Source organism: Penicillium argentinense, assembly GCF_028826775.1.
Source record: "Penicillium argentinense strain IBT 30761 chromosome Unknown utg000009l_segment0_segment0, whole genome shotgun sequence".
NCBI lineage: Eukaryota > Fungi > Ascomycota > Eurotiomycetes > Eurotiales > Aspergillaceae > Penicillium > Penicillium argentinense.
In genome coordinates this window covers 1,437,329-1,463,591 of record NW_026622668.1, presented here as the reverse complement: position 1 = coordinate 1,463,591, position 26,263 = coordinate 1,437,329, and the positions used below count along the sequence as shown (strand labels likewise).

The 26,263-nt window shown below is 51.5% G+C and overlaps 15 protein-coding genes across 15 annotated transcripts; 8 read left to right on the top strand and 7 right to left on the bottom strand.

Annotated features, from left to right (window-relative positions):
• Window positions 1–23: 23 nt before the first annotated feature.
• On the top strand, window positions 24–881 carry N7532_008159 (SDR family oxidoreductase; the record flags this gene model as incomplete). Its single annotated transcript, XM_056620651.1, has 1 exon — window positions 24–881. One exon carries the CDS (start codon window positions 24–26, stop codon window positions 879–881), a length of 858 nt encoding a protein of 285 aa, XP_056471457.1.
• A 172-nt stretch (window positions 882–1,053) lies between these two features.
• On the bottom strand, window positions 1,054–2,218 carry N7532_008158 (Gfo/Idh/MocA family protein; the record flags this gene model as incomplete). Its single annotated transcript, XM_056620650.1, has 3 exons — window positions 1,054–1,469; window positions 1,532–2,120; window positions 2,174–2,218. The coding sequence occupies 3 exons, from the start codon at window positions 2,216–2,218 to the stop codon at window positions 1,054–1,056; spliced, it is 1,050 nt and encodes a 349-aa protein (XP_056471456.1).
• An 831-nt stretch (window positions 2,219–3,049) lies between these two features.
• N7532_008157 (uncharacterized protein) lies at window positions 3,050–3,438 on the top strand (the record flags this gene model as incomplete). The annotated part of the gene is made up of 2 exons (XM_056620649.1): window positions 3,050–3,074; window positions 3,119–3,438. The coding sequence occupies 2 exons, from the start codon at window positions 3,050–3,052 to the stop codon at window positions 3,436–3,438; spliced, it is 345 nt and encodes a 114-aa protein (XP_056471455.1).
• Window positions 3,439–4,346: 908 nt separating this feature from the next.
• N7532_008156 (LITAF-like zinc ribbon domain-containing protein) lies at window positions 4,347–5,143 on the top strand (the record flags this gene model as incomplete). Its single annotated transcript, XM_056620648.1, has 3 exons — window positions 4,347–4,534; window positions 4,600–4,845; window positions 4,903–5,143. The coding sequence occupies 3 exons, from the start codon at window positions 4,347–4,349 to the stop codon at window positions 5,141–5,143; spliced, it is 675 nt and encodes a 224-aa protein (XP_056471454.1).
• A 697-nt stretch (window positions 5,144–5,840) lies between these two features.
• On the bottom strand, window positions 5,841–6,890 carry N7532_008155 (zinc-dependent alcohol dehydrogenase; the record flags this gene model as incomplete). Its single annotated transcript, XM_056620647.1, has 1 exon — window positions 5,841–6,890. The coding sequence occupies one exon, from the start codon at window positions 6,888–6,890 to the stop codon at window positions 5,841–5,843; it is 1,050 nt and encodes a 349-aa protein (XP_056471453.1).
• Window positions 6,891–7,876: 986 nt separating this feature from the next.
• On the top strand, window positions 7,877–9,298 carry N7532_008154 (phosphatidylinositol-specific phospholipase C; the record flags this gene model as incomplete). Its single annotated transcript, XM_056620646.1, has 1 exon — window positions 7,877–9,298. One exon carries the CDS (start codon window positions 7,877–7,879, stop codon window positions 9,296–9,298), a length of 1,422 nt encoding a protein of 473 aa, XP_056471452.1.
• A 262-nt stretch (window positions 9,299–9,560) lies between these two features.
• Window positions 9,561–10,628, bottom strand: N7532_008153 (mitochondrial 54S ribosomal protein uL10m; the record flags this gene model as incomplete). The annotated part of the gene is made up of 1 exon (XM_056620645.1): window positions 9,561–10,628. The coding sequence occupies one exon, from the start codon at window positions 10,626–10,628 to the stop codon at window positions 9,561–9,563; it is 1,068 nt and encodes a 355-aa protein (XP_056471451.1).
• Window positions 10,629–10,898: 270 nt separating this feature from the next.
• N7532_008152 (anthranilate phosphoribosyltransferase) lies at window positions 10,899–12,276 on the top strand (the record flags this gene model as incomplete). Its single annotated transcript, XM_056620644.1, has 2 exons — window positions 10,899–11,237; window positions 11,305–12,276. 2 exons carry the CDS (start codon window positions 10,899–10,901, stop codon window positions 12,274–12,276), a joined length of 1,311 nt encoding a protein of 436 aa, XP_056471450.1.
• Window positions 12,277–12,822: 546 nt separating this feature from the next.
• N7532_008151 (Rpo12/RPC10 RNA polymerase subunit family protein) lies at window positions 12,823–13,128 on the bottom strand (the record flags this gene model as incomplete). Its single annotated transcript, XM_056620643.1, has 2 exons — window positions 12,823–12,847; window positions 12,926–13,128. 2 exons carry the CDS (start codon window positions 13,126–13,128, stop codon window positions 12,823–12,825), a joined length of 228 nt encoding a protein of 75 aa, XP_056471449.1.
• Window positions 13,129–13,617: 489 nt separating this feature from the next.
• Window positions 13,618–15,497, bottom strand: nar1 (iron-sulfur cluster assembly protein NAR1; the record flags this gene model as incomplete). Its single annotated transcript, XM_056620642.1, has 2 exons — window positions 13,618–15,327; window positions 15,393–15,497. 2 exons carry the CDS (start codon window positions 15,495–15,497, stop codon window positions 13,618–13,620), a joined length of 1,815 nt encoding a protein of 604 aa, XP_056471448.1.
• Window positions 15,498–16,139: 642 nt separating this feature from the next.
• Window positions 16,140–17,099, top strand: N7532_008149 (uncharacterized protein; the record flags this gene model as incomplete). The annotated part of the gene is made up of 1 exon (XM_056620641.1): window positions 16,140–17,099. One exon carries the CDS (start codon window positions 16,140–16,142, stop codon window positions 17,097–17,099), a length of 960 nt encoding a protein of 319 aa, XP_056471447.1.
• Window positions 17,100–17,508: 409 nt separating this feature from the next.
• Window positions 17,509–19,196, bottom strand: N7532_008148 (class I SAM-dependent methyltransferase; the record flags this gene model as incomplete). Its single annotated transcript, XM_056620640.1, has 11 exons — window positions 17,509–17,575; window positions 17,644–18,072; window positions 18,132–18,318; window positions 18,371–18,396; window positions 18,451–18,491; window positions 18,550–18,625; window positions 18,695–18,736; window positions 18,844–18,873; window positions 18,928–18,984; window positions 19,054–19,103; window positions 19,167–19,196. 11 exons carry the CDS (start codon window positions 19,194–19,196, stop codon window positions 17,509–17,511), a joined length of 1,035 nt encoding a protein of 344 aa, XP_056471446.1.
• Window positions 19,197–20,150: 954 nt separating this feature from the next.
• N7532_008147 (putative formamidopyrimidine-DNA glycosylase) lies at window positions 20,151–21,303 on the bottom strand (the record flags this gene model as incomplete). The annotated part of the gene is made up of 2 exons (XM_056620639.1): window positions 20,151–20,658; window positions 20,711–21,303. 2 exons carry the CDS (start codon window positions 21,301–21,303, stop codon window positions 20,151–20,153), a joined length of 1,101 nt encoding a protein of 366 aa, XP_056471445.1.
• A 460-nt stretch (window positions 21,304–21,763) lies between these two features.
• On the top strand, window positions 21,764–22,415 carry N7532_008146 (MIX23 family protein; the record flags this gene model as incomplete). Its single annotated transcript, XM_056620638.1, has 2 exons — window positions 21,764–21,836; window positions 21,907–22,415. 2 exons carry the CDS (start codon window positions 21,764–21,766, stop codon window positions 22,413–22,415), a joined length of 582 nt encoding a protein of 193 aa, XP_056471444.1.
• A 603-nt stretch (window positions 22,416–23,018) lies between these two features.
• On the top strand, window positions 23,019–25,653 carry N7532_008145 (peptide alpha-N-acetyltransferase complex A subunit NAT1; the record flags this gene model as incomplete). The annotated part of the gene is made up of 3 exons (XM_056620637.1): window positions 23,019–23,133; window positions 23,163–25,117; window positions 25,183–25,653. 3 exons carry the CDS (start codon window positions 23,019–23,021, stop codon window positions 25,651–25,653), a joined length of 2,541 nt encoding a protein of 846 aa, XP_056471443.1.
• Between the last annotated feature and the right edge of the window lie 610 nt (window positions 25,654–26,263).

Genomic DNA, 26,263 nt, shown 5'->3' with positions numbered 1-26,263 from the left:
TTTGAATCCAAATTTTTTTAAAAATGTTTTCATATGCCATCACCGGAGCTTCCAAGGGCCTCGGTCGCGAGTTCGTGCGCCAACTCGCTGCCGATACGACCAACATGGTTCTGGCGATTGTGCGAGACCCCGAATCGCCCGGCATATTTGAGATCGCCTCTAGTCACTCAAACGTGCACGTTATCAAAGGCGATGTTACGGACCCAAAATCCATTCTCGAGGCTGCCTCGGCCGCAGCCGTCGTCACAGGCGGGAAGCTAGATGTGCTTATCCACAACTCCAACGCCGTTGATATGGCCAGCATGTCCTTCAACCCGACTCAGATCCCCTTTGATGCTCAAGCCATTCGAAAGATCTTCGACCTACCGCTCAGCACGGGTGTCTATGGCGGTATATGGACGACAAACGCCTTCCTACCCCTGATTGAGAAGGGCATCCAGAAGAAGATTGTGCACATCTCCAGCGGTATGGCGGATTTGGATTTTATCAATAAGTCTGGTGTCAGCAATGCTGTCGCATACTCAATCGCAAAGGCAGGGGTGAATGTTCAGGTCGCCAAGTATGCAGCAGAACTCGCGCCTAAAGGCATCAAGGTGTTGGCTTTAAGTCCTGGATGGGTTGAAACATGGGAGGGTAGGTTGACCTTCATCCTTAAAGCGGTGATGGTAGAAACTGATATAATCATAGGGGAGAAGCCTTCTCAGTTAATAAAAGCGAACGATGCTCTGTTGAAACTGTTCCAGGTAGCTGAACCTGAACTCAAGGGGCAGATTCAACCCCAGGAAAGCGTTAGAAAGTGCCTCCAGGTGATTGAGCGTTTGGATGCCGAGACTAGCGGCTTGTTCCTGAGCCATAATGGAGATAATACAAGGTGGTTCTGAGAGCTCTGGATACTGGTTAGTTGCTTCGGGGGCTATATCAAACATACATAGACGAAAATGCATGGATTGGTTACAGTAAACGCCCACATCAGATGTTTATACAAGAAAGCATACATGCGGGCTTCATTTCTATTTATACTATAGACACATCAAATGAGAGAACCCTCACTGCCTAGTTCCCTCCCCACTTCTTGTACATCATATCGTAGATCTGGAGGTCATTCTTGGCATCCTCCACGGTTGTCTTGATGTCCTTGTCATTGACGAAGGCATCGTGCATCACCTGGAGCTCGGCAGTATACGCATCCTCATACGAGGAAAGCGTGTTGCGACGCTGAACCTCACCATGCTCATTGACCTCCTCCACCTCAACATAAATGGGCAGACCCTTCACATATGGGCTGTCATACTTGATGGTGACTCTTTTTGTGTCGCCGTACACGGTGATATGAGCATCGAAAATGGGGACCTTGTCAATGCCGCTCTCATAAGTGGTGGAATAGGTCGAGCCGTCTTGATTACGGAAAGTCATGATGGCGCTATAGAAAGGGTCATTGACAGACACACCGTCCACCGACTCTGGGAATCCTAGGGTCTCGCGCATGAGGGAGATATCGTGAGATCCCAGGCTTCCCAGGAAGCGGCAATACTTTTTTTCTCCTCCGTGATCTCCTGGTTGGGGAAGGCTTCCTTGAAGAGGGCATCCAGACGCTGGTTACGCTCTTCGGTGGAGCTGGCAGGGTAATCAGAGTTCTTGACCTGGAATGTACCGCTCTGGTCCACGAACTGTGCATTGGGGCCACTGAAATCGCGGACACGGGCGTACAGAATCTTCGGAATGCTGGCAATCTCGCGCTTGAAGGCGTTGATGTAGCTTGGAGCATAGCGGCGCATGTAGCCCACGAAAACACGGGCGCCGCCAGTCGCATTCTTCTCAGCGTCAATGATAGACTGGACGGAGGGCAACGACAGGGAAACGGGCTTCTCGATGAAGACATTCTTTCCCGCCTTGAGACCCGAGATAGCTAAAGGGGCATGGCTCTCGTCGGATGTGAGTATAAACACCACCTGTACGTTCTGGTTGTCGATCACCTCCTGCGGTGTGGTAGTCTTGTGAGGGACGGAGAATTTGGCGGCACAATGGTCCACAGTCGTGGGCGACAGATCACAGATGGACTCGATCTTGAAAAGGTGCGATAGAAGCAACAGACAAGGTCCATGGCACACCTGGAAAACCTCCTACATCGGTTGTTAGCTTAGATGCAGTCACCCGAGAGCAAGCTGAGACGCACACCGGCCCCGATGATTCCAACACCAAGTCTTTGAGACGAGGTCATCTTGGTCAAAATGTGCTAGGCGGTAGAAATTATCCGAATGCGTCAACGTGACACGCCAGAATGTCCGATGTTTGATACAATCGTCGTGGCTGGACTGCAGAATGGAAAGCAACTGATTCAAGCAAGCTTGGGAGGTGCGTCACCGCGGGGCGGAAAGCTCCCCCGCCGTCGGCCTCGCTTGGCGGTCGCCCGAACGTCCCTTATCAGACAACATTCCCGAAGATACTAAGGTGCTCTGCACCTACTCAGGCACCGAGCCTGCGGTACCTCACCCGCATTAAAGAGCCTGGGGCTCGGATATCTATTCTCACTGTCGACATTCTTCTCTTTCTTTTGCCTGTTTCCTTCCCACAGTCGGAAGTAGGGGAAATAATCCATTTCAGACACCACCACCTCAGGTGATGCTCATTCTTATCGGTAGCTCTCTCTTGCAGTCTCTCCACGCATTTAAAATGCCATATCTTACGGAATCGACAAAAATAGCAGCACCACACGGGCTCCAAAGACTGGCGAGATGAGCGGACAAATCTGATCAACAGGACCCCTTATTGGTGGAGCAACGACCGTGACTTAGCGGCATGCAGGGCGGCTCTTAGGGTGACGCTTAGCCTCCTCAACACCTGGGCTCATTTGGGGCCCGCTCCTATTTGAGTCCCGGCGGGGCGCACAAGGGTCGATTGCCTCGAATATTTCTTGGCGGTAGTCGCCCCTCGGAAGGCATTCGGTTTCATGTTTCCATTTTGTCAGTGGTTTGTTCGTGACTCGGAGTCATGGAGCAGCCGAACTCGAAATTGTTTTTAATCGGCTGCCTTTTTAGCGAATCAAGTCTGGATGGATACCAATGTTGGCACTGGTGGTATGTCGTTGACCATCACATTCGATATGGGCTTGGACACCCAGGTCCCTATATCTCTCGGAGGGGATTGATCCTGGTCTCGATTCTTCTGGGTCTTGATATCCTGATTCTCGTACCTTTTGCCATATATGCAACGTTTACGCCTCGATGGACGTCGACGATGGACTCGTTTACTATGATGAGGATGGATGCAGCGGTCGCAGCCAAGGTGCCTTTGCTCCTTGGTCAGGAGACAGACAAGATTAGTGCCATTGATGAGATCTCAGGATGCGTGGGCGATCTGTCGAAAGAGAGCGACCTCAATGGCAAATTAGGCCTGGGGGGCTCCCCGGCCACCGAGTTCAAGGGAGAACAAGAGGTTTGAGTGCTATGAGGGAGATAGAGAGCATTTCCCGAATCGTGCATAAAATACGAGGATACATCAGAGAGCATACCAGGAAGGAAGGCGGAACCTGCAGATTTAGTTCTACAGAATACAATCCATCTCTCTCGGTGCAGTCTCAAGCAAGAGTTCCTTATTACGGTCGCAACAGGCAAGAAGACCATGGCAGCTAGCTATGCTGGAAGAAACTGGACTGACAAGGATGATGTTCATGAGAAAATAACCCCTTACTGCTCCCCACATACCAAGGAAGGGGCCAGCTCCTTGTTTCGGCCATCCTTCATGATGCTAGTACTAATCAATAGTTTCCGATCATCATACAAGGCAAGAGGCAATGGAACAATCAAATCTGCCCTGTTATTCTCATCAGCGAGCGTAGTCATGGTGGTATAGCACCTGCTTTCATTCGATGAGCGGATAGGCTGGTCGCCATTCCCACAGGGCAACCATACTGAACTCAAATTGAAGCATGCAACGTCTTCTGCAAGCACCAGTATTGCTCCGGCTAGACAAAGACAAAATAATACTCGTAGTACAGGTAATCAACATTCCTTCTATCTTCCAAGGTTACTAACTTCAATTTCACATCACAACGACTTTGGGCGGTGTAACTCTAGAGAAAAAATAAGTCACCCTGGTGGGGGCGGCCCCCAAACACGTCGAGATTGATCTCTGCCCGCACCATTTGGACTTCGACCCTTCCGCGCCAAGCCTGGGAAGGCTCGTGATCGGTTGGCCACCTGCCGCATTGACGCGACGCCCGAGGAGTCCTTGTTGATCGCGGCGGGGGTTTAAATTTAGAGCCGCCTACCTTTCGCCGTATCCTTCTCTGTCCTGCGTCTTCTTGAAAATTTCCTTCGCCGTGAAATCAATTCACAACTACATTCGCGATGGATCACCACCAAAAAACCACCCAAGCCAGCCAGGGTGATGCGGTTGAGTCGACGGTTACTGCCAACTCGACCACCCCAGTCAACGCCACCACGACTGAGACTGTGACCGCGAATACAACAACCTTGCCAGCCGTGGAGAACGTACCGCCCATAACTGCTGAAACGCAACCGCCGCGATATGAAGAGTATGTCGTCGATTCGGAAAATGGGACCTGAGAACTCATATCCAGCTACTAACCGGCTTCGACAGACACAAAGAGATAGTGCCAGCACCAGCACCAGCGGTCGCACCCAACACGATAAACGGACCCCCAACGGAGAAGACCGCATGGCAAGCCGCCACCCAAGCTCCAGCTCCCCCGGCGGGACAAGGTCTCGTCGCCCGGACTGCAGTCGAGCTCAGCACACTCGATGAAGAGCCCCGTCTGATCAACTGTCCTTTCTGCTACCAACAGACAATGACAAGGGTCAACAAGGAAAGCACCGGCTCCACAGGGTGAGTATACATTACACTGATCGCTCTCGTCCCGGGAATGATACTAATGCCGTCCAGAATGGCTGCTGTCGCCTGCTGTCTGTTTGGTGGTATTTGCTGTGCCTTCATCCCATACTGCTTCGAGATGTGCCACGACTCCCACCACTTCTGCACAAATTGTGGCCAGCAGGTGGCGATGCGACCACACGATGGACCGGTGCAGGTGTATTCGCCCCAAGCCCCTGTGGTCAGTGCGCCCGGACACGTTCAGGCACCAAAGGTGGCCGCTGTGGCCCATGATACTAGCGGCAAGAACTAATTTTGCCCGTGCGACCTTGCCACTTAATTTTTTTTTCGTTTTGGCCCTCGTGTTCGGGCCTGTTAGCTTCGAGATATCCTTTTGTTTTCTCTAACCGAGCCCCACTTAGGATGAGGCTCTAAGGAACTTAAAGTTCTGCCCAGGCCGGGCTGTGTACATACCCCAAATGATCTGGGAATGCATGCGAGCGCATGCGCTGAGCAGTGATTTCTGAAGGTTAACTCCAAAAATATGGAACATGAAATCTTGTGTAGGCTCGTATCAATGAAAGAGACTCGGTATTCATCGAGTGTGGTTCGTATCGAGTGGGGGCGGAAGATCATTTGAAAGCGTTTGCGATGAACTTTGACTTTTCAGGGCTTGCTCGACAAGTGGAACAGAGTTTAAAGTTGTTAAAATTAGAATTGGAAATTCTACTTTTATCCCATTCAACTATCCAATGGGTCTGCCTGAAGACCACAGCACTGTCCAAGGTTGGAGTTTGAGGTACCTTGGCTTGTTTCCATGGTTCTCCTTTCAGCCTCAATCACCTACAGTGATTTCTGCCACCATACTAAACTCAGCCAAATTCCTTTGAATTGTGGTTTTATTTTTATTTTTATTTTTCGATTTCGATTGCTTATCTTGTCCCTATATACTTCTCATTCATCCATTCATTGCTCCGTAGGGTGACCAAACGGATAGGCAATGGACTCACTTAAAAAACGATCAAGGGCTTAATCAAGCCTGGCTTCCGTTCGATGAATTCCTGGAGGCCAGTCACAATATTTTTGAATGAGATAGTCTCCGTAAAAATAAGTGAAGGCTCAAGAGTCCCATCCCTGATGGATTGGAGCAAAAAGTCCCTGCGAGTCCGGTTCGGATCCGCCAGACCCGTCCACACCGTAATGCCCTTCATCTGTAGCTGTGCCAAAGGCAACTCAACCGGACCAGATGGAATGGCCACCATAGAAATTCTTGCATTCAAAGCTGCGACAGGAGCCCAGGCATTGAATGTGCTCTTCACTCCAGCTGCATCCACAATGGCCTCTGCACCGCGGCCGTCGGTGAGTTCTAGGACAACCTCGGCGACATCTTCCAGCGATGCGTTGATGACATGGTCTGCCCCCATTGCTTTCGCGACTTCCAGTCGATCAGATATCACATCGACAGCAATCACCTTGGCGACTCCCTGCAGGCGTGCACTATGCAGAGCACATAGACCGACCGGTCCGGCCCCAAAAACAAGCAGCGTGGCGCCAGGGCCGACAGCCGCTCGTTCGACGCCCGTCCACCCCGTGCAGAGCATATCCCCAACCGTCAGAGCCTGCGCATCGCTGACCCCATCCGGAATCAACGACAATGTATTATCGGCGCAGGGAACGCGCACAAATTCAGCCTGGGCGCCTCCCAGATCACCCAGATTCTTCCCGGACCCAAAGATGCCGAAGCTCTCGCAGGTCTGATATTTGTATCCGCGGCATGCGTCGCATTGATTGCACCAGACCCCCGGCGACACGGCGACCCGATCTCCCAATTTGAAGCCTCGCACGTCCGGGCCGAGCTGGTGGATTGTTCCGACGCATTCGTGGCCAAGTGGGAACCCCCACGGGGTTTCTTCGATTTCGCCGAGGACGAAGTGGACGTCGGATCCGCAGATCGTGGTTGCGCTAACTTTGACAATCACATCGGTCGGGGATTGGAGAGTGGGTTCGGGGGCTTCTTTCAGGGCGAAGTTGTTAATACCTTCGAGAACGAGGTGCCACATTACGAGAGGATATTAGATGGGTAAGCGTAGTCGGGCAGGAGGGCTTCTTGGAGGGACCACCTTAGAAAGATGGCACGACCGTGGAATAATCGCTACTACTTGTAGTCCCCACATTTTCTATTAGCCCCCAAATCTCGCGGGCCAGAACCTGCCAACATCAGCTATGCTCTGATAGTACATTGCTGTCTTTAGTGGACTGTAACTACCCGAAATCCGATACCTGGTTTTGGCGTTTCTCTTTGTGGAAGCCTCACTAGATTAGTATACTGGTAAAGATGCTGGCTAGTGCGAGCTTCTAGAATTGTAAACGAGGGGCTTTAAGCAAAGATTCTCCATTACATTAATCTCATCTTGCAGCATTCTGGCAGACTATGGAAATTGGACTTACGTCTATATCTATGTCTTCCCCCCCTGCTAAGAAGTCAGTGACTTGGCGCTTTGATATCCACATGAATACAACAATAGCTCGCATCACGATACACCGGTATAAGGAATATGATTCTGGGCACTAGAGTGTCACAGTCCTACTGTAGATATCACTAATAGCTGGAATTCCTCGCCCTGGCTGGATCCTGCAAGGCTACGGTTTTCCGGATGGTTTTCTTTCTGCCTCCTCTCGAGCTTATCTCGCAGGCAAAAGGATTTTTGTCCATGCAGCCATACATCTTCGAGTTTACCTTGAATTCATAAACAAAGATGAAACAAACTCCCGGTGTATTATCATTGAGCTGATGATGGAGGGGTGTTTAGCAGGTGCCTGAAATCGCGGCGTCACGACTTGCGAGACTCGAATCAGCAGCCGCCGCCAAGAAGATGCACTCCACGCGTCCTGATCGCTCGCAGATCTGCGGAGCTGCCAGTGACCCCCCGACAACTTGCACTCCTCGACTCCTTTCCTCCCATTCCTGCTCCTCTTCCCATCCTTCTTTCCCCCGCACCGCCCTTTTGAGCTTCTAGCTTCGTGGGGTTCTCCGCAATTGATCACCATGGTCGCCGAGCACCTTACCATCCGCAACAACACCAGCACGCCGATCGTCCTCAAGCGCATCGAGCGATTCGCGGCCCCAGAGCAGAGCAGGGGTGTCGACGATATCACCTCACTGGCAAAGAACTTCACGCGCGTCCTCACCAACCAAACCCGCACCGTCGAACCCGTCAAGTCTATCAACGATGATACCAAGCCATTCGACGAGGTGACGGGCATTGACCTACGCATTGAGCCCTTCACAACCAAGAAAACCGAGCGCAAGGCCTTCCTGCATTCGGACAAGGAGCGCATGCGCCTGGTCTTCGAGGTCGATGGCGAGCGACACCAGATCCAGACGCCTGTCCCTACCACCGAGTCCGCAACAATGAAGGCCCTGGCCGAGAACCCCAAGCACCGCTTGACAGGCGTGTACATCACCCCGGAATCGTACCTAACGATTTTCTCGTCCGCCAACCTGAATGCCTGGATGCGCGAGCTGCGTGATGATACTCTTCTCTCCGCCCTCTCCATCCCTGGCACTCACAACTCGCCCACCTGCCACGTCGCCCCGCCCTCGGTGCGCTGCCAGGCGGTTAGCCCGCGCGAGCAGCTGAGGAACGGCGTGCGCTTCTTCGATATTCGTGTGCAGCCGCAGTACCCGGATCAGCCGGACAAGGACGAGCTGATTCTCGTGCATAGCGTCTTCCCCATTTCGCTGACGGGCAACAAGTACTTCCGCGATTTGATGCGTGAGGTCAACGATTTCCTTGAGCACAACCCTTCTGAAACCCTCATCATCTCGCTGAAGCGGGAGGGCCCGGGTAACGCCAAGGACGAACAGCTCGCCAACATTCTCGCCAAGCACTATGCCCGTCCCGACAGCCGCTGGTGGGTGCGACCCAAGATCCCGACTCTGGGCGAGGCCCGTGGCAAGGTCGTTCTCGTTCGCCGGTTCAATCTGCCTGATGGATTGAAGAAGGAGCACGGTGGCAATGGCTGGGGTATTGATGCCGCTGCGTGGGCAGACAACACTCCACACGCAAACTGTCCCAGTGGCCAGCTCTGCATTCAAGATTTCTATGAGGTGCAAGAGACGCTGAACATTGAGAAGAAGATTAAGTTTGTCAATGAGCAAATTGACCGCGCCGGTCACTGTCACTACCCCTTCGGAGTCCAGCAGACTGCGGAGGATACCAAGAAATTCCCTTTCTATATCAACTTCCTGAGTGCAAGCAACTTCTGGAAGACTAACACCTGGCCCGAGAAGATCGCGGCCAAAGTGAATCCCGCCGCAGTGGATTACATCTGTCGCCAGCAGCAGCAAGGTGATGGTGATTGCGGTACCGGTATCCTAGTAACCGACTGGGTCGGCCTAGATGGGGACTGGGATCTTGTGCGCTGCATTGTGGGAATGAATGCCAAGCTGCGCCTCAGACAGTGAAGACAGTGAAAATGTCCCTGTTTGACGAAGATTATGGGAGGGACTTTGGATTGATAGTTCAGTGTCATGCTAGTACATGAATGATATGCACTACCGTTACGAATCCCCTTAAGAATCTCGATGTTTTGATTCTTGCACAGTATACAGCCATCCTAGGTAAAAGAAATATGATATAAAAAAAAACAAGGCTAGGGTCCTCTAGGATGCAAAACCGACAGTGTGGCTTATTATACAGAAATAATTGCACATGGCCGAAGCCATATTAGGACGACTCGCTCTTCTCGCCCTCGCCCTTCTCACCCTCACCCTTCTGCTCGTCCTCCAAGACACTTCGTCGGCTCTCCATAGTGAAGTAGAGGCTCTTTCCAGCGCCTTCCAGAGTGCTGGTGATGCTGGAGCCCATGCTCTGCAGAGCCATAACGAGCTGGGAGCGCAGGCCGTCCATGCCGCCCTCGATGCTGCCGACCCACTTGGTCTGGTCAATGTCGAATACCTGACCGTCAACACGGGCAGCCAGAAGGTTAATCTTCTGCAGACCGTTCTGAACAACGGGGTCGTGGTAGTCGGGGTTGGCCTTTCGGGTTGGCGCCGGGAAGCCGGCTTCCTTCGGCGTCAGGATCGACAGTGCAGCCTTCATGTGTTCGGGGGAGACGGTGGGGATCGAAAGAACGGCCACGGGGCCAACGAGAATCTCGGCAAGCTCGTGGCGGCCCTTCATGTGCTTCACCGCAGCGTGGGCGGCGCGAGACAGATCATGGGTCAGCGAAGGGTCGTCCTTCGAGCCGGAGATTGGAGGCAGCTCGGCGGAGGTCTGAGTAATGGGGTCGACGGCGCTAGGAGGCTTGCCGGAAGTCTGGGCGGCGTCGTTGGGTCGGAAGTACTCGACGATGCGCAGGGCCACCTCGAAGATGCTGGTTTGAACAGTCTGCACCTTGACGTAAGGGCCCAGAGCCGGAGCCGTTCTCCCCTCGGCAGCAATCTTTTCGTCGACCTTTTGTAAGGCCTTGGAGAGTTCTCGGCGGATAGCGGCCCATTCCATAGACTTCAAGTTGTTGTGCTGGAACAGGACCATGAGAGGGGATGTGCGGAGGAGGGAGGTGTATTGGCGGAGGAGCTGGGACCGACGGTACTCGGGGCTTCGGTGCGAAGGAGGCTGCGAAGGGGGATTCCGGGCAATTGGCGCAGTCGACCGTGTCATTTGCTCAATAGGAGCAGCTGGTGTGACGGCCGGGGCTGCGGCGGTACTGGCACACCGAGCGGCGATGCGGATTTCATTGGGGTATCGTAGGGCTTGTCGCCGGAAGGTCGTGATACGTAGCCGGGGTGGCATTGTAGCGTATGAAAAGTATGCGGAGGTTGCGATAGAAGCAATTGCTTAGAGATGGGGTGGACCGAGATGAAACCTCCGACGGCGCGATATTTTTTGAGGCCCAAAGGGGAAAGGCGCGAATTGGGGCGGTGAGTAACCATGAGATTTTGCCGGCAACCTCATGAGGGGCTTGACTCATTCGGGTGAGCATTGTTTCTGCTGATCTCGAAAAGGACCTTTTTGACTTTTCCTCTAGGAGATCGTCAATTGAAATCCTCGTTACTTGCCATAATGACTTCCAATCAACCCGCCGAAAAGGCTGGAAAGCCTGAAGTTGTCTCCATCTCCCCTCTGCTTCAACGCCTGGCATACCCCGCTACGTCTGAAATTCGAGTCAGCGCAGAGGACATTGCTTCGGCATTTGCTTTAATCTTTGAAGATCGCCTTTCCGATATCCAGACCGCAGCACTGTTGACTCTGCTGCACTCAACTGGCAAAGACAAGCAAGCCGACGTCATCGCCAAATGTTCCCATCGCATGAGAGAAGCTGCTTGTCAAATTGACAAAGCTTCTTTGAAGAAGGTTGTCAAGGCTCGTGGAATCAGCGAAGGTAACTACAAGGGTGGTCTGGTAAGTGTATACAATATTCCCTTAATTTTAACCTCTTTCATCCAATTGACTGATCGTCTTTCTCCAGTGCGATATTGTCGGAACCGGAGGAGATTCCCATTCGACTTTCAATGTCTCGACAACCTCGTCAATCATTGCGTCCCCACTTCTTATGACTGCTAAGCACGGAAACCGCGCCCAAACTTCCTTCTCTGGATCTGCCGATGTCCTCAATGCCGTCCAGCCCATTCCTCCGAACATCTCCGCTGTCAATGCGGATAATGTGGCCAAGGTCTACGAGAAGACAAACTACTCGTTCTTGTTCGCGCCCAATTTCCACCCTGGGATGATGTATGCCAACCCAGTTCGCCGAAGTCTTGGACTTCGAACAATCTTCAACCTCATGGGACCTCTTGCAAACCCTATTGAATGGGCAATCGAGGCTCGTGTGGTGGGTGTAGCTTACCAAAGTCTCGGTCCTGTCTTTGCCGAAGCTCTGAAACATGCCGGTGCCAAGAAGGCTTTGGTTGTTTGTGGTGAAGAGGATATGGATGAAATTAGCTGCGCCGGCAAAACAAATTGCTGGAAATTGTCAGAATACACCAACCCTGCCTATAAGGAGTCACCGAATGGTCAGGATGATGATGATGACTCAAGTGATGACGAGGAGAACCCTCGGACCTTGGTCGAGATCGAAACTTTCTCGCTTCACCCCTCGGATTTCGGTCTGCCTACCCACCCTCTTACTGAGGTCTATGGGCGTAAGATGCCCAAGGACAACGCCGCCAAGCTTATGAGCATTCTGCGTAATGAGCTGCCCCGGGAAGACCCTATCTTGGAGTTTGTTCTTATGAATGTTGCTGCCCTGCTTGTTACTTCTGGAATCTGCGAGGCCGAGACGAGCAACCTGGGTCACGGTGATGACGGCAAGGTCATCACTGAGCGTGGTCCGGGTGGCGGTCGCTGGAAGGAAGGTCTGCGCCGTGCGCGCTGGGCAATCGAAAGTGGTCAAGCTCTGAAGTGCTTCGAGCAGTTCATCGAGGTCACCAACCAACTCTAAGCGTGCTGGGCACAGGAAGTGGGATATAATCGCATATATTTTCTCGCATTTATCTCCATTTAAAGTCGACGGGCCGGTGCACACTGTGATGCAATATTTTCTTCTATTCGACTGTTTTTATTTCAATATTTACATGACAAGCTTTTGTCATAATTTCGGAGTTGTTTTAAGGCAAGTCATATATCATCATTACCCTAGGAAAATTAGTTTGGACAGCCAGCGATAATTCAGTTTCAAGCCAACCAAATAATGCAATATATCATTGCTGGAGCGAAGCAGAATAATTCAAGATACTGTGTTCAAAAATTGCTTGGGCTAGGTGGACAGACCCATCCACGGAATCATAGTCTCGTGTAGTTCATATTTTGTTCTGTATGAGAACTCCAAAGCGCCATTCAATGCATCATTCGTCAAAGCGAGCGGGGAAAAAAGTGGGAAATATAAGTGACATCAAAAGTTGTAGCCGTTCGCGAATTTCATCAACTCCACACAGCCGAAGACTCCCAGGCCAAGAACGACTGTCCCTCCCCATATCAAGTGATGAATTTACCGGGCCTCGAACTGGACCATGCTATATGGTGGAAACGGAGTTAGTTTATGCGCCGCTTCATTGATGAGCGGTTCGACTAGAATCGAAAGGGATTCTTACCGCTTGGTGCGCTCCTTGTACAGCACACGATGGCCACAATCCTTGCAGCGAATCGGGTCGCCGCGCTTCAGGGGAACGCGCGCGTTGCACTCGCCGCAAAGGTAGTTGACGGCGGGGTTGTCGACAGCCATGGCGCTGAATCCGCTGTCAGCGAAGGCGTTCTGTCCGCCCATCGCGGGGACCTGGTAGGCTTCGCGAGACATTTCGGTGACGAGGACTTTTTTGAGGCGGTTAACGTGAAGAGTAGGGATCTTAATTTGCTGAGGCCGACGGAGTTTTGGAGCAGAGGAATGGACGTGGTGAATGTCGTCGAGATTCTTTTTTCGCGGCGGAATCGGAACCAATCAGATTACATAATCAAACATCAGAGCTCTGCTGAGTAATCACAACTTTGGGAATGAATTCGGGGCACTGCAAAGAATTTGATCTGTTGGGCTCACAAACTGTTTGAATTTCGTTCTGACCTGACAGGCATAAATGGCTTTGTGTAGCCATTCTATTTGTAGTATACTGTTTGGAATGTCTATTCCATTTTGGAAAAAATGATCTTTCGGTGACAGCTGGTACTGTATATGCCCTGATAATGGTATCTCCGAGGAAATGCAACCAAGAAAAAAGGAAAGGAAAGGAAAGGAAAAAGCAACCGGCGCCATGCAAAGTGATAAAGGATTCACCAAGTATACAGACTAGGATTACCAGCCACCGCCGATCTTTCCGGCAAGCTCGACCACGCGACTTGTGTCATTGGAAGTGTCTTGCTCTTTTCCGACGTCGCTTTCCACTTTGCGGTAGGTCGTATAGACAAGCTTTGAAAGGGAGATTCCCATGAACTGCGACCATCGGCGCAGTCCTTCGTGGATCTGGGCTTCCTTGTCTGCGATAGACAAAGAAGGGTTCTGGACCTCGACTTCGATATCAGAATCGGATTCCATGGAGTAGTAGGCCTCGTCCACACGGGCAAGCCAAGCACGCTGTTCGTGTGGTGATGGTTTGGCTAATGTATCAGAGGATTCTGGCGTTTCCAGAGTCTGGGAAGAGTTCGCGATTTCACGAGCATCCTCTATCCGGATTTGACCTCCACCATTGGTGCAACCACCAGGGCAAGCCATGACCTCGACATAGGCATAATCTGACCCTGAGCCTCCGGAGGCGGCATTGCGAGACATCGGCTGACGACGATTTGCAGCCAAAGGCTTCGCACCAGGAAGCCTCGATACTCGGGCAGGCTTCAACTTTCTGACCAGATTCTGAATGTTTCGGAAGCCATAGTATCGTGCCGCCTTCATAATTGGCTGCCCCTCTTGAGACGTGAGTACGTATTCAACGACGTCCGCGTTTCGACCGCGATTAGTCACCAACTCGCTTCCCGGATTGCGGGCTTGGAAGGTTTTCAGAACGTGATGTAGGTAGCCACCAGAAGTAGAAGTTTCCAAAGATTGCTGTGCTGGGGAAGTCTGGAATGAAATGAAAGAATCAAGTGTTTTCTCCGGGAAAGGCAGGTTGTAAGACGCAGGAACCGGTTGTAGAGGCAGTTTCGGCAGCGACAGACCTCGTGAAGAAGCCAACGAAAGAAGTTCTCTTGAAGTGATGACACAGTCGACGTCGCGAATAGGTGGCTGGGCTGGGGAATCTTCCGGTGTATAGTCGGGTCGCCAGGATACATCCGTGAGTTCCTCTCGGCTAGCTTCCAGTTTTTTATCGAAGCATGGCATAACTGCCAGATGCCAGATTTGAGACGGGTGTACACCAAGAGATTTGCTCAGAACGGTCTTCAAGAAGGTTCCTGACAGAGCCTGTGGGGATTTCAATCTTGATAGATGGGGAAGAACAAAGGGATGTGTCTTCTCAGCATAACAAATCCAGCCTGGACATGCCGAAGATAAAATTGGTCGTTTGGGAAGGGCGAATTCTTCCCCGTTGCCCACAGTAGTCTCCTTTGAGTTGAGCGACTCCGACACTTCGTCAGCCGTTAGCACCAAGACAGCTTCACGCATAACATTCGTGTCGACAACCCAAGCAAATCCACCCCCATGCTTGCCGCCACCCCGCAGCCCCTGCGGGCCGCGCAGGAATTGGTCGATAATGTATCCCGCTTGCCGCTCCGAGATGCCATAGGTTGCTGCCAAGCTGGCCCGCACTTGCGGGCTCACACTTGCAACGAATATCTTCCCCTCGCCCGATGTCTCGATATTGGCTGAAATCCCGGCTTGTCTCTGCTCCAAGGTAATTTCGGGGTGCGCATCAAGGGTGTTGAGGACCTCGGTATGGGACTGCAGCGAAATCAAAACAGCCTCCGCCGATGTCACACACCCAGAACAAGCAAGACAATCCGTCAAAGAGATCTGGGCCTGTGGAAGATTCTCGGGCTCGACTTTGTCTTCCGTGGTAACTTCGTACGGATTCTGCGGAAATAAGATGTTAACAAAATCGAGGAGACAGTCAAACGGCGAAAAACAACCAAACTCACCTTTTCCTTTGCGCTTTTCTGCGGAAGGGATTCAACGGGCTTGATACACGCGACCCCAGGCGAAATAAAATCGTTCAGATCATCCGCCGACAGGATCGCGCTCATTGTGGCGGGGTACCGCTGAGAGCGAAATCAACCCACACAATCGGAATGAGGTAGAGCAAGCCAAGATAGGTCGACAAAGAGTGTTATGCACTCGTGAACAGGGGGTTTATAAAGGAAATGAGGGATCAGAGCGTGAAATGAGTCGAAAAGGGCAAAGCAATCCTCCGAGGGTCGAACCAACGAGCGATGCCCGCTTTGTCATCTGTGGCGACATCGGCGTCGATAAGATCCGATAAGCCCTGATCGCCTGTAGTCCGTGACCGCCATGCTCTCATTGGCTGCATGCGAACTAATAAGAACTTTTAAGACTCGGACTCGCCATTTGAAAAAGATGCCAAAGGGCTGAAAGCCCACACTGGACTGGGACTTTTGTCGGATATACCTTGAGTCTCGTCGAGGTCAATAGGGTAGCCTTCTTTCTTTTGACAAGAATCCATTAACAAAGGGAAAATTCTCACTTGCCACCTTTCTGATTTCAACCTGATCATGGGTGCCACATCTTTCATTGATTTTTCTTTAAGGAACACCATAGGCCCCTCCAGCTCTTGATGGAAGCTACAAGCCATTTCACCTCTAGCCTGGCTCTTGTCGTACACCCTGGTGTGCGAGTCTCATCAAAGCTACTCGCTCATCAGAGCACAAATGGCGTCCGTCTACGACAAATCCTTCAACAAAAAACTTGAAGGAAACATACCAGCTGTCGCTTATGAAAGGAGTGGCAACCGCAGGCAAGATCTACGCAAGGTAGCTACAGAGACAATTGGAGCAATACCAGCTATCTTGGAGGCTTTGGAGAGGGCCGGGAAAAGTCCTCGATATAGCTGTCTTTATACCGATGATGAGGAAGGAGAGATCTGCCCTCATTTGAACAGCGACAGCCCTTATTTTCCAGACCACACAACAGAGATTAAAGTTGTTAGGGACGACACCCTGGATGCCGCAGACAATCTTTCGCATTCGCTAGGTCTTCCAAGCTCCCTCGCTACTGCCCCAGTCTGCATCCTCAACTTGGCGAATCAATCAGTAATTGGGGGAGATTATTGGAATGGATCCAGAGCACAGGAGGAGGAGATCTGTCGCCGGACTACACTCGTCAATTCTCTGCATCCTCACTTCTACCCAATGGAAGATTATGAATTGATCTATTCCCCCAGTGTCTATATAATCCGGGAGAATGGCTCGAGAGCAGGTTACAAGTTCATGTGGACTGAAACTCCTGAGACTCTGCTCGAAATCAGTGTGATCACGTTAGCTGCAGAGTGCCGCCCCAAATTGAACTCTGCCGGTGACGACTCCCTGTATGCTGAATCCCGCGAACTGATGGAGGACAAGATGCGCTTGGCGTTGCGGGCGGCTGCTAATAACCACCACCCCAGATTGGTTCTTGGAGCATTCGGCTGCAGAGCTTTTGGGCACCCCGCTAGTGCAGTTGCTGAGCTTTGGCGCGATGTTCTGTCGGAGGAGGAATTTTGCGGATGGTTTGAGACCGTTGTGTTTGCTGTCTACGATACAAATCCACCCTACGAAAACTATACGGCTTTCAAAGAGGTCTTCGACGCGGGAGTGAAAATCTCTGAATATGAAGAAAATACTAGAGAGTGATGCGTTGTCGATCATGACCGACGATAATGAGATTACGGGTTATGGCAGCGAGAAAAAAAATGAGTTAGCGGTAACTGAGGCTTATTTCTCGCGCGATGATGCCCAAGGTTCCACGAGTAAGTTGACTAGTAGTAAACCAGCTGATGGCGATGGCAATACCAACGTTAGTCCACAGGACACCGCCATGGAAGGCGCGTGAAGTTACACTGTGTATTCGTTCTTGTTGATACATTTGATCTTAGTGTATGTTGCGATAGATATTTTTGGACAATGAGCTCGGGGCATTTCGCAATCTGATATTTCGAAAAATGTCTCAGAAGTTGTAATCGTCAGCGCTTAGGGAAATCCAACCCATATAAAGGATCGCTAAGTCTTGTCAAACTGGGAGAGGTTTCAAGAGTAGTTGTGTTTACAATGGCTCTGGTTTGGGCCGTCTCAGCTCGTCATCCAACGGCTTCCTAGCCCAGACACGTTTTCTAGATAATGTTAGATAATGTTAGTCAATGAATGCTTTAAGGCAGAGCAATGAGAGCAAAGAACTTACGCTCGTTGGTAGGCGTGAGTGTTTGGATTCTTCAACTCCGACCGAATCTTGCCCACGTAAGCTTGGACTTGTTCCGGAGGCCAGGGATTAGGCGCGCCGAATTTGGTGAGAAGCCACATTCCCCATCCTTCTAGGCCTGCAGACCACATGTGATAGTTCATCAAACCAGCTTCCTTGAGCTGCTTGTCCTTGGGCCAAACCCCAATGGGCCATTTATATGCTTTCTCGTGGATATTGATGAATCCAACACGCTCGATTGAGTCACGCATTGTGTTGATCGTGTCGATACCGCGACCGGATCTATTTGCGCAGCCGAATGTGGTATCCCCCCAGGTCTCAGCCATGCTTCCTGCGGGAATGCTGTTATCATCGGACTCCAGGTGGGCGTCCAACTCGAGCTGTTCAATCCAACCGCCTGGCTTGAGGTTCCTATAATATGAGAGTAAGAAAATTACCCAAAGCACGAAGAAAAGGAAATTGAAATGTACTCATAGCATTTTTGGTAGACGCTGTGCCACTCTTCTGCTGTAAATGATCCGAGCATGATGCGCAAGTGGATGAAGTCGAACGGTTCACGCCAAGTCCACTCGCGCAAAACGTCATCAACCTCCAAGATGCAGTTCGGAGGCATCCATGTTACGGGCGGAGGAAAGAGATCTACACCTCGAACGGTGGCTATCGCAGGTTAGTGCCCATATGTTAAAACATTGATCTGGGGCGAACTCACTTTGAGGGAACATGTCGGCGCAATCACTGAATGGCGGTCAGTCGGGATTTCAGATGGGCTTAGGTAGGTATTCAACATACATGGCCCAGAGTCCATTGCCGGTTCCGATATCGAGAATGTTCTACTCGTTGTCAATATGCGACCTTGAAGTTGACTGCCATCCGGTGTAGCTTAGCTACCTTTGGTGAACCCCCTACGGGCGATCGGAATAGTGGGTTCGGCCGATCGCAGTCCAACACAATGGCGACGGCATGACTAGTCATGCTCTGTCAGAATAGTTTTTTTGGTCACGCTGAGTAGAAAAGAAGGCAGAGGATGACCTACCCGGCCTCTAAGCTTTCGAATTGCAGTTCATCGGCAGGGCTCCTGGATGATGATCAGAATAGGTCCCTTGGCGTTACCACGCACGGGTCGAGCTGCCATGCGGTGCGGGTTTTCCTTGTTATTGGGAGGAGCCAGAGATGCCCGCTTACCAATATTCGTTTTCTCTCATGGTCTGATATCTGCAAAATGAGTGAGAACAACGATCAACGACCGGATTGGGGATCCTGACTTACCGGCGTCCATTCTCGATAAGCCCTCGATAGATCGAGGACGAGAGTGAGGTCGTTTCGCTGCATCGATCACGTCCACAGTTAGGAGAGCTGACTCTCTGCTCGAATGCTGATCAGGGCAGAACACACGATTGATAGTCGTCGGCAATATTCGTTTGCGACAGGTGCAGATCGGGATCCTAGCTTGGAGGTGAGAAACGCCACGTGAAGAGGAGCGAGACCAAGACCCCTCGGCCACTCACCACCGCGATGTTTTCATTTTCCGCAGCCATGGCGGCACAGACAGCGCTCGGGCGCAATGGCGTTCGATTTTTGGCGGCGACGGGCAATGGAAGTGGATAAGTCGAGAGGGGAGGGGCACAGCAGGTCGGGTGCAATGTAATCCTCGGCTCTGGCCCATTTAAACCAACAATACTGTACGTACTTTTGTTACAACCATTGCGCTGCTTTTCGATGAATAATTTCAGGGGATTTTCCCATTCGTGCGACTGGTGAAACTCACCAGGCCTCGCAGATTCAAGCGGACCAATTGTGTCACTATACTAGTTTATACACGGCTGATCCCTTCTGTCTTTGTGGACGCGAGAGCGATCGGCCGCGCCGCTAGCCTCTCCCTGAAGACGATATGCATAAAGCATGCCATATGTCCTTCTGGAGTCCGCCGCACATGTGCTTGTGGACCCCACCCTTGATTGTACTGCCCGCGATGATCGATGGTCGTTTCGGTCCCTGTGGCGGCCGGCGATTCATCAGATAAGCCATGACGAACTCTCCCAGTCTCGAATTCTCATCCCACCCTTTTCAGCTTTTGGACAATACCGTCGGTTGATGGCTTGAAATGACTGTGCACTGGACCTTAGTGCTACTGATCTCTGGGTACCCTAGGGTAGGATACCCTCAGGCAGGCGCCGTACTGCATAGGATATGTACATCAATTGCACATTTTATGAGAATGTACGCGATCGACGAGTGACGGGTTGTCGACGAGTTGGAAGCGGCGAGTGCTGCGCAGTACGGTACACAGCAATACCGTTGATACATAATGGTGTCCGTTGATGGGGCGGTGGCTGTAAATTACAATACAAACATACTGGGGTACGTTACCCTCGATACTCCTTTTCTCGAGGGTGGTTTTTTACATTTTATAGACGAAAGACTTCAATTACATACCCTCAGGTAGAATGCTGCAAATTGCGTGATGTCCACCTAGTCAACTATTGGAGATTTTACTTCCGCGAGCGCGTCGACCGGCGCCGTCCAACACTAGGTTTCTCCTCGTCCTCTTCATCCTCCTTCACGGCAGATGCGCTCGCCTTCTTTGATCCGCGACTCTTAACATCGGGCTTCTCGTCGAACTCTGAGTCCTCTTCCATTTTCACGCCCCGCTTCCGTTTGGAGTTGGCTGCGGTGCCATTGGCAGGTTGCTCATTGACATCTTTTGAAACAGCACCTGTCTTCTTCTGGACTGCCGGGACTACTGCGCTGGTGCGGCCGCCAACAGTAAGGAAGGTAATCTTGTCACCATTCGGAAGAGTCGAAGACTGGTTCTTCTTGCCCTTGCTCCATCGATGCTTGAAGAGCCAATGCTCAGGAAATTTCTCCGAGTCGGCAAGGACGTCGATCGCAGTAGAGCAAACATAGTGCATGGCAGTGTTGAGCTCCTTGACTTGGTCGTTGGACAAAGTATTGCTGTATTGCTCCGGATGGATTTTTGCATGATAGAGAATTTCATCACTGTAATTAGAATTGTCAGCAGCCGCGTATCAACATCATCAGACAAACATACCCCATCCAGTTTCCAATCCCGCTGATATTGGCTTGGTCCAGCAAGAGAGCCTTGATGGGTACTTTCTTGCTCTTCAACTTCTCTCCCAGCCAAGCCGCTGTCACTATGTCCTTATCCGCCACGGGATCTGGTCCATTCTCCTTGAGCGGAGTATGGTTTCGAATCTCATCGGCAGGGCATTCAACGAGACGGATCCGACCCAGCCTGCGTGCATCGACAAACGCCGCCTCGGATTTTGGTTCATCACTTGTCTCAAGTAGAAACTTCCAGTATTTTGGCGGCCATTCTTGGTCCGCGGGCTTGTCTGAGCGATAGTAATAGGTATCGGTATCCTTGATCTTCAGCCAACCAGCCATGCCGAAATGCATCACAGCATGCGGTGGAGAAGACATTGTGATCCAAAAGTATTTCCCTTGCTGGCCAGCACCTATGACCTTTTTGCCTTGCATGGCCTTTTGGAATTCGGCCGCACTGGTGCCCACTTTGCCGTATATAACATCATCGTGCTGAGCTTGTACTTTGGAGAGTGTCTTGCCGACCAGATGTTGCCGAAGAAAATGAACGATGCGCGCAACCTCTGCGAGTTCAGGCATATCAACGATTGGGAAGATTAGATGGAAGTAAAAAATGCAGCGGTATCAACCAAAGAATGCACTATATGTACAGATGTCGCGCAATAAATGTCAAGTCATCGAGAGCCTTGACATGCCCCTGCTGAGACGCGACACGAGGTCACATGACCACTTTGCTGAATGTAATTAGTCAGATTCCTCCCGCCAACCCCGATGGGGCGGCCGAATGATGACGCCGTTGCGACTCGGAGCTGGAGCGCTTCTCACTTGAAAGCACACTTGAACATTTACTGGGAAACCGTGACCTTTTCCACGAATTACACACGACTCGTCCCGTTATTATCCCTGTCGGCTCTGCCGCGCTTCGGAAATTCAAGCCTTGACTGCTGTCTGTCTGCATCATTCATTGTCTCCACTCAAGCTGGCGTGGTTCTGGGTTAAGACAACAGATCGAAGTCTCGAGGAGCACAACGAGAAAAACATGCCAGGAGCATCATCCACGGAGGCTCCTGCATTGACTCCTCAGTTCTGCTTCAACGAAAAACTTCTCCGAGGTTTGTTCTGCCACTCAGCTCTTCTTGGCATCTCGGAGCTTCATCAAACTGATTTTAATCCTTTTTCAAGACTTTTTGCGTCTTTCTCGATCTACTATAGATGACTCTATAGCGCAAAACCTCAATGCGCTACTGACACCTGCCCGCGAGGGCTTCGATCCCTCCTCTACCGCTGTGCGACAAACCGACTCGAAAGCTCGAAAATCGATCGATCCCAACACTTGTAGCGGCTTCAAGAATAATATTCTGTTTCCATCATGGCAAACTCGCTCGGATGTTTTGAACTACTGTGCTGGTGTTGCAACAAGTCCGGATCCTGATGACCCCGACCTGATCCTACGAGAGACCGAATCCGCACGGGATCGAGAGCGGGTGGTCAACGAGCGACTAGACCCGTATTCGGCGCGCTTTTTCCCCAGAGAAGCGAGAACTGAGTCACTAGCGAACCTGATACGAAACCAGCGCACCGTGGAAGAGATAATCCGGGCCCGAACTTGGGGCATGGTGAGCGAGAGGTGCGGTGACTCCTCGTCTTGGGAAGCCGCTTTAAATAGCTGGCGTCATAGCAACCAACGGTAGGCCACCGACCTTGGAGTACGAGAGGGCCATTTCGATATGGTCTAGCTTTTATAGTCTGACTATCTTGGTTTTCCTATTTTCTTTGGGTCTGACGGCTGCACCGTTGCTCACCAATGTATATTACATCATGCATAGTATATAGCGTTCGCTTCATGAAAATGAACATTCACATCAAACGACTTATGCCTCCTGTGTTTCTCTTGCACTACCATCTACCATGTAAAAAGCGCTAGGTGAATCGGAGCTAGAGGCACATCTATATCAAACAGATATTTGCATTTGACTGGGTTGGGTCATTTCAAATACCCCCCAAAAAAGCTTTGCAAGGACACCGGGCGGTTACACGCAGACGCTGCTCGGGGCGGATGCATTGGCTTTTCGAGTTTCTGCATCCAGACGCAGACGCAAATGTGGACACGTCGGCGACATTGAAATCCTGTTCAGCCTCGTTTTAGCGCCGCGACCTGCAACAGAGTGCAATTGTGGTTGCTGGCAACTATCTTATCGGCCCAGTTGTTCTGCCAAGGTCGGACTCGGAGACGCCGCTCCCCGCACACATCGATTCCTCCCTCGCACAAGTCAATCCCTCCAGCATCGCCCACCATGCCGCAACCATTGAACTCCAAGGACCAGTCCTTGTTTCGTCAAGTGGTTCGCAACTTTGAGCTGAAGCAATACAAGAAAGGTGCCCCCCGCCCGCCCCTCTCAGTCGTCCGCCGTCAGTTAACAGCGTTTTCATCTCGATAGGCATTAAAACGGCGGATCAGGTCCTTCGCAAGAACCCCAAGCATGGCGATACGCAGGCGATGAAGGCTCTGATCATGAGCCACCTGGGTCAGTCGGAGGAGGCATTCGCGCTGGCGAAGGAGGCCTTGCGGAACGATATGAAGTCGCACATCTGCTGGCACGTGTACGGTCTCCTATACCGGCAAGAGAAGAACTATGAGGAAGCGATCAAGGCCTACCGCTTTGCCTTGCGACTTGAACCTGAGTCCCAGCCCATCCAACGGGATCTGGCCCTCCTCCAGATGCAGATGCGCGATTTCCAGGGATACATCCAGAGTCGCAGTTCCATGCTCCAAGCGCGCCCCGGATTCCGACAGAACTGGACTGCGCTGGCAATTGCTCATCACTTGGCCGGAGATCTGGCCGAGGCCGAGAAGGTTCTGACCACGTACGAGGACACTTTGAAGGATCTTCCCCACGTGGCCGACATGGAGCACTCCGAGGCCTGCCTTTACAAGAACACAATTATCGCGGAATCTGGAGACCTGGAGCGTGCTTTGGAGCATCTGGAGAAGATTGGATACCGGTGCACTGATGTGCTCGCGGTTATGGAGATGAAGGCAGACTACCTCCTGCGCCTTGGCCGCAAGTCCGAGGCCGAGCAGGCATACACCGCTCTTCTGGAACGTAACCCAGAGAACTCAATTTATTACAATGGCTTGATTCAGGCTAAGGGCATTCCGGAATATGATCACAAGGCTCTGAAGGCCCTGTATGATGAGTGGGTGGAGAAGAACCCTCGCGGCGACGCCGCTCGTCGCATTCCCTTGGATTTCCTGGAGGGAGAAGACTTTAAGCAGGCTGCCGATGCATACCTGCAGCGAATGCTGAAGAAGGGTGTCCCATCGCTTTTCGCAAACATCAAGCTTCTGTACACCAACTCCGCCAAGCGCGATACAGTGCAGACCCTGGTGGAGGGATACGCCTCCAATCAGGCGGGCTCGCAGGCGAACGGCTCTGCTGAGGGCAAGGTCGATAGCAATGAGTTCCTAGCTTCATCCTACTACTTCTTGGCTCAGCACTACAACTATCACCTTAGCCGCAATCTTCCCAAGGCCCTGGAAAACGTCGAAAAGGCCATCAAGCTCTCCCCGAAGGCCGTTGAGTACCAAATGACCAAGGCCCGCGTCTGGAAGCACTACGGAAACCCCCAGAAGGCGGCAGAGGAAATGGAGAAGGCTCGCCTCCTGGACGAGAAGGATAGGTACATCAACACCAAGTCTGCCAAGTACCAGCTCCGAAACAATGAGAATGAGCTTGCCCTCGACCTTATGAGCAAGTTTACCCGCAACGAAACCGTCGGTGGAACACTGGGTGATCTGCACGAGATGCAGTGTGTGTGGTTCTTGACAGAGGATGGCGAAGCGTTCCTGCGCCAGAACAAGCTAGGCCTTGCTCTCAAGCGTTTTCACTCAGTCTACAACATTTTCGATACCTGGCATGAAGATCAATTTGACTTCCACGGCTTTTCCCTTAGAAAGGGAATGGTCAGAGCCTACGTTGATATGATTCGCTGGGAAGATCGCCTCCGCGAGCACCCCTTCTATGTCAGAATGGCACTTGGCGCCATCAAGGCATACCTGCTCCTCAATGATCAGCCAGACCTCGCGCATGGCCCTATTCCCAGTGGTCCTACTGGCATTGATGGCTCCGAGGAAGAGCGTAAGAAGGCTCTCAAGAAAGCCAAGAAGGAACAGCAACGCCTGGAGAAGATTGAGGCCGACAAGCGTGAGGCAAGGAAGGCAGCAGCAGCAAATGCTAAGAGCGTGGACGGAGAAGTCAAGAAGGAGGACACTGATCCTCTCGGCAATACCTTGGTTCAAACCAAGGACCCGCTCAAGGACGTCATGAAGTTTTTGACGCCGCTGCTCAACCTCAGCGCGCAGAACATTGAGGCCCAATGCCTCGGTTTCGAGGTCTATATTAGGAAAAGTACGTATTATTAACCCGGTCGGCATTGTCATATCATCGAACCCAACAGCTAACAACATCAAAAGACAAGCATCTGCTTGCCTTGAAGTGCCTCTCCGCCGCTCACGCTATTGATCCATCCAACCCCAGTCTCCACCTTAACCTTCTACAATTCCGCAAGGCGCTTGACACCCTCTCCGAGCCCCTCCCCGCTGAGACTGCCGAGGTTGTCAATGCAGAGTTTGAGAAGTTGCTTCCCAAGTCTCAGAAACTCGAGGACTGGAACGAGTCTTTCCTGTCAGCAAACAAGGAAAGCATTGCACACGTTCACGCTGCTTTGTCAAGCCGTCAGCTTCTGAGCCCTGATTCGAAGGCCCGGAATGAAAAGGACCTCCAGGCCACCCTGGACTCTTCCAAGATAACCCTCGAGGAAGCTGTGTTAGGCCGTGATTTGCTGAACAAGTGGGGAAGTGACAAAACCATGTACGCCGAGAAGGCGAGCAAGAAGTGGCCCGAGTCTTCGGTCTTCCGGTTGGAGTGATTTGGGCTTAGAATTCAGTCGCCGTCTTGCCCTCCACTACATGTTAACACACCCGTGGATGAAGTCGCTCACCAGCGCGACGTTGCCCTTAAATCCAACGTGTGAACCCAATGACATGTTTGAACATGATCCGGATTCCCAGTATGCTGCAGGATATCTTCTCGAAAAGAGAGATGGAGCAAGTAGGGCAGCCTGCACAATCCACCTTCTGCAAGTATCCCAAAGAATCAAAAAATGCACACATCGAGAGTTATTTCATATCCAAGTATTAAGTTCCTACCAGCGCAATATGTAAGTTGGCTACTGAGGGAGTAACTGACACAAAACGACGTAACGAAGATCTGCAATGAAATAAGTCTTCCCAAGTGTAAGCGTGGCGAAGCACCATTGCCCCAAGCTATTATGGCCAGTTTACAAAGTGAGGGAGTGGAGAGTAGAAAGATTCGGAGGCTAGATTGCGGATGCCCTGTACAGACCATAGAATAATAATAATAGTAAAGCGCCTCTAATGTACAAACCGAGGAGGGAGGATGGATATGCAAACAACAGAAAACATGACGCTCCTTCAAATGAAGAAGAATGGAACAAGAACACCCGCAACCATCTATGT